At 51.2% G+C, this 4,609-nt stretch overlaps 1 protein-coding gene across 1 annotated transcript in view; it reads left to right on the forward strand.

Moving 5' to 3' along the window:
• Positions 1-443: 443 nt before the first annotated feature.
• DRC3 (dynein regulatory complex subunit 3) overlaps positions 444-4,609 on the forward strand; it is a 33,553-nt gene continuing 29,387 nt past the window's right edge. Inside the window, exons 1-2 of the mRNA XM_012806056.2 lie at positions 444-603; positions 3,290-3,406. Coding sequence (XP_012661510.1) covers positions 444-603; positions 3,290-3,406 — 277 coding nt within the window. The remainder of the gene's footprint in view (positions 604-3,289; positions 3,407-4,609) is intronic.

Genomic DNA, 4,609 nt, shown 5'->3' on the forward strand with positions numbered 1-4,609 from the left:
GCCTGTAGTCCCAGCTACTTGGGAGGCGGAGGCAGGAGAATCATTTGAGCTCAGGAGTTGGAGGTTGCTGTGAGCTGTGATGTCATAGCTCTCTACCCAGGGCAACAGCTTAAGGCTCTGTCTCCAAAAAAAAAAAAAAAAATGGTTTACAAGAATGCAAATGTGTGTAGAATGTTGTGGTGATTATGTTGAGAAAATATAGTAATCAAAATGATTTTGCATTTCTTAACTTTTATGTATCTCAAAACTTTTGTAGTGTCCCTTATACTAACCGTGAGATGCAGCAGGCTCAGGGCTGGGAGTGGGGCAGCACTCAGAGTGTCGGTGGCCACCGTGACGTTCTATGACTCCTTAGGGGAGATCTCAGCCAGACTCTGTCCTCAAAGAAAGAAATGGGTAGTGAATGAGGAATGTGATGTTTTCTAGGGAAACCTTTGGGGAAAATGAACCAGCTACACGACTCAGTGGAACCAAGAGTGATGGACGATGACATGCTCAAGCTGGCTGTGGCAGAGCAGGGCCCCCGGGAGGAGGCTGGGCAGCTGGCCAAGCAGGAAGGCATCCTCTTCAAGGATGTCCTGTCCCTACAGCTGGACTTCCAGAGTGCGTATCCTGTGTGCCTGGGTGTGGCCCAGGCTGAGGCCGCCCCAGCTTTTTCTATTTCACCCTCAAGCCCCAGGATTCCACACAAAGTTGGCATTAGAGCCAGCTGGGTTACAAGGATAGGAGTGGGACAGATGTTTTAAAAGCTTCCTACTTAGTGTTGCCATTTGAATATCCACAAACTCCTTGTTCTGAATAAGAACAGAAGAAAATATAAAATTGTTCTGCTCCAAATCTAAGTGAACCCCCAAACCATGCTGTTTCCATCCCCTGACTCCATGTTGGTGTAGAGTGGGGTCCCTGGCAGGCAGTACCAAGGAGGTCTCACTCAGCCAGCAGCTGGGCTTGAGAAGGGGGGGGGAGGAGCTAGCACTGGAGGAGTGGCTTCAGGCGACATGGCTGAAGAAGGGCTGGACACCGGGCAAGGAAGCCCCATGGGAAGGCATGGCTTGGGACCTGGCAGATCGTCACTTCCTCAGTGTCTCTATCTATGAAATGGGATGACTGAGGAGAGCAATGCAAGCATAGCCTGGGCCCCAGCCCCATAAAGCCCACAGGACTATCAGAGCATGGCCTCCAGGCCTGGCCACCCAGAGAAGGGAGGGCCTCGAGCCTCAGCCCCTCAGCCGCAGAAGAGTAAAGGTGTGCAGGGTCAGCTGCCACAGGTGGGGCTTTAGCAACTGACCACTTTCCTTTTACTCCCCCTCCCCCACCTATGGTTCCTTCAGCCAACATCGAGCAAGTGCCTCTTAGATGCCAGCTGCTGTTCTGGGCACTGGGATTCAACTGTGAGCAAAAAAGACAAAAACCTTGTCCTCACAAAGTTGACATTCAAGTTGGGGAGACAAGTAAAGTGAAGAGTGAAGATAGTACTATATGCTAAAGACAATGTGTGTTGTGGAGGAAGAAAGGCAAAAGGAGGAGAAAAGGGGAGTTCGGGTGGAGTGCAGTGTTTGTAGGGAAGCTGGAGGCCCCACCAAGTTAGTGACACTGGAGCAGACTTGAGGGAGGGAACGTCCCAGAGATCATCAGGGAAAATCAGGGCAGAGGGGGCAGGCTGGACCTGGCTTGATCCTGTCCCCATATATAGACTGCTGAGGACACTAGTATAGAGCATGTCAGAGAGGTCCTGGGGTCAACTGGTATCAGTCTTGGGGCCCGAGAAAGGTGTTTAGGCTTACAGTGAAAGAGATGGGGACCCCCATAGGCTTCTAAGTGGAAGGGGGACAGGATGGGGTAGACTGTGGGGGCCAGGGCCAGGGCCTAGGCAAGGATCTAGTGAGACAGCTATCACTGTGGTCCTGAGTGATGACCACAGTGAAGGTGGTGGCCACAGAGGTGAAGGTAGGTGAAGGTGGTGGCCACAGAAGTGGATTCAGTGTCTTTGTGGGAGATTAAATTGGCTTTGTTGGCAGTCTTCTCACGCTGGTAACTCATTTAGAGCTAACTACCAAATGCTTCCTGGTTTGTTGTTGTATTTTGTGTTTTCCTCATGAACTGCTGATGCCTAGGAAAGAGCCAGCAAGAGACATGACAGGGCATCCAGGTGTGCAGGAGCTACCAAGGGAACGGTGCTGCAGGAGACTGGCCACGGCCAGAACAAAGTGGGTGGGGGGCTCTCAGCCTAGGATCAAGGCCAAAGAATTCACCTGGAAAAGCCAGACCAGGCTTGAGAGGTGGCTAAGAGCCTGGAGCAGAACCTGGAACCCAGAAGCACATGTGGGAGTAGAGCCAGGATCATTCTGGGAAATCTGGCCACAAACAGGGAGCTGGCCAGCAGGGACCCATGCCGTGGAGCTCTGAGTGACTTCGGGGGAAAGCTGGTGGACAAGTTTAGCCTCTAGAACTTTATGTATACAATATGAATGTGTTTATGTGTTATTCAGAACTCTCCTAGCTGCCAGTGAGAAACCAACCTGACTGGCTTACCCTTAGCAAAGGAATGAGCTGGCTGTGTAGCAGGGGTGTGTGGTCTGCAGGGGCCATGAGGTCCAGACGCTTCTGAACCTGCATCTCTATGTCTGGTATCAGTCTTGGGGCCCGAGAAAGGTGTTTAGGACCATTTATCCTGGCCCTGCATATGCACTTTGTGGGTTCCCCCCATTTTCCTGCCCTTCACATACCTGTAGGCATTCCTTTGGATACATACACAAGCGTGTCTTTGGAGACGTATTCAAAGTGAAGAAATTGTAGGTCAAAGGGCAAAAAATTAAATATCAACAAACATTACCAAACTACCCTCCAGAAAGGCTGAACTAGTTGATTAACTCTCCCACCAGCAAAGATATGCTTTGATTATATTTGTCATGCTAAGAAAGGAAGGCTCCTGCCTTCCGTCCTATGTCTCGAGGCATATTTTCCTGCTAGGGAGCCTCCAGCCTGGCCCCAGAGACAGCAAGACAGCGTGAGTTAAGTCTCCTGCCATGAGAAGTCCAGATCACCCTCACCTTGCCAACCACCCCTTACCCTATGGTCCTCCTGTGGCTACGGGTGGTGGCCCTGATTTCCACTCTCCCCACATGCAAATAAAGACAGGATTTCCTCAATTCTCATCCCACATCTCCAGGGGACTTGTGCAGGGCTGAGAAGTTATAGGGCCTTTACATGGTTATGTCACAGTCCTTTACTGGACTGATGCAAAACTCTAATCCTGACCCATGGCTGGACTCTTTTCTGCCTATTTCAGACATCCTCCGCATAGACAACCTCTGGCAGTTTGAGAGCCTGAGGAAGCTACAGCTGGACAACAACATCATTGAGAGGATCGAAGGCCTGGAGAACCTCACACACCTGGTCTGGCTGGGTAAGGCACTCCCTGTGTGTGTCTGCTCTACCCAGGGGTGACGCCCTGCCAAGGCTGCTGCCTCCCCTGGAGACAGTAATCATGTGTGACACTCAGCTGCCAGCCCGTCATTAGCCTGATACAGTAGAAACTCTGTCTGCTGAGAGCAAGAAAGCTGCTATTTTTAAAAGCCTGAGGCTTACACTGAGCAAAGCATAGCAAAGATGTGTTTGGACACACACACCAGGATAAAATATTCTGCCACCCCCTGCCCAACCTCACAGTCTGGGTGGGGCACAAAAGGGCAGCAATAATGCCTATTTAATCTAGACTGAAGTGGACAGATATGACCACCAGAAATGGCCACCACAGACACTAGTGTGCAGCAGGCACTTAACTACCTGTGAAGAGTGGATCTCTATGCTTCCCACTTAGCACTCCCATCACAGAGATGAGCAAACCAAGGTCACAGCAGGCAAGTAGGGACATCAGGCCCCACAGCCGTGGTCTTAGGAGGTTTAACAAACTGTGTCTACCTGCTGGCCTCTTAGAAATACACTAATATATGGTAAGGGGAAGGTGAGCACCCAGCAGGAAGAAGGGGAGGGGCCTGAGAGCACTTCATGTTTTTTGTCTTATTTAGCCCCGTAACAGTATCAAGAGATGAGTGTCCATTATAACCCCAGCCTGCAGGAGAGGAGCAAGGCCCAGAGAGCCCAGGGCACCTGCCCAAAGCCGCATAGCCAGGAGGCAGCAGAGCTGGGAATCACACCCATACCTGTCTGACCCTACAGCCCATGTTCCCTCCATCTATCAGGCTGCTTCACAGTAACAAGGGCAACCTGGGGCATCCATGCACCTCCCAGTTTGGAAAAACACTCTCAGCTGCATTTCTGCTGACAACTATAAGCCCACAGCAAGCCCATGGCTAGGAGTACTCTGCCATCTCACAGATGCAGCACCAGAGCCAAGAGACTAACCAGCTAGACAGAGTCTCATGCCCCAGCTCTAGGAAGAAGCCCTAGATGAATTCTGGCCCCACTGTGGTTACCTTTGCAGCTTTGGGCAAATCATGGAGCCTCTTGAACGATCAAACAAGGAGAAAAATTCCGCACTGCCACTCAGGGCTGCTGTCAGGGGATATGCACATAGCACTTAATAAACTGGGAAATGGGTGGCAGCAGTGGCTCAGTGGGTAGGGCTCCAGCCCCATATACCAAGGGT

The sequence above is a fragment of the Otolemur garnettii genome, unplaced genomic scaffold (assembly GCF_000181295.1).
Source record: "Otolemur garnettii isolate 467f Iridium unplaced genomic scaffold, OtoGar3 scaffold00046, whole genome shotgun sequence".
In the NCBI taxonomy this organism is placed as follows: domain Eukaryota; kingdom Metazoa; phylum Chordata; class Mammalia; order Primates; family Galagidae; genus Otolemur; species Otolemur garnettii.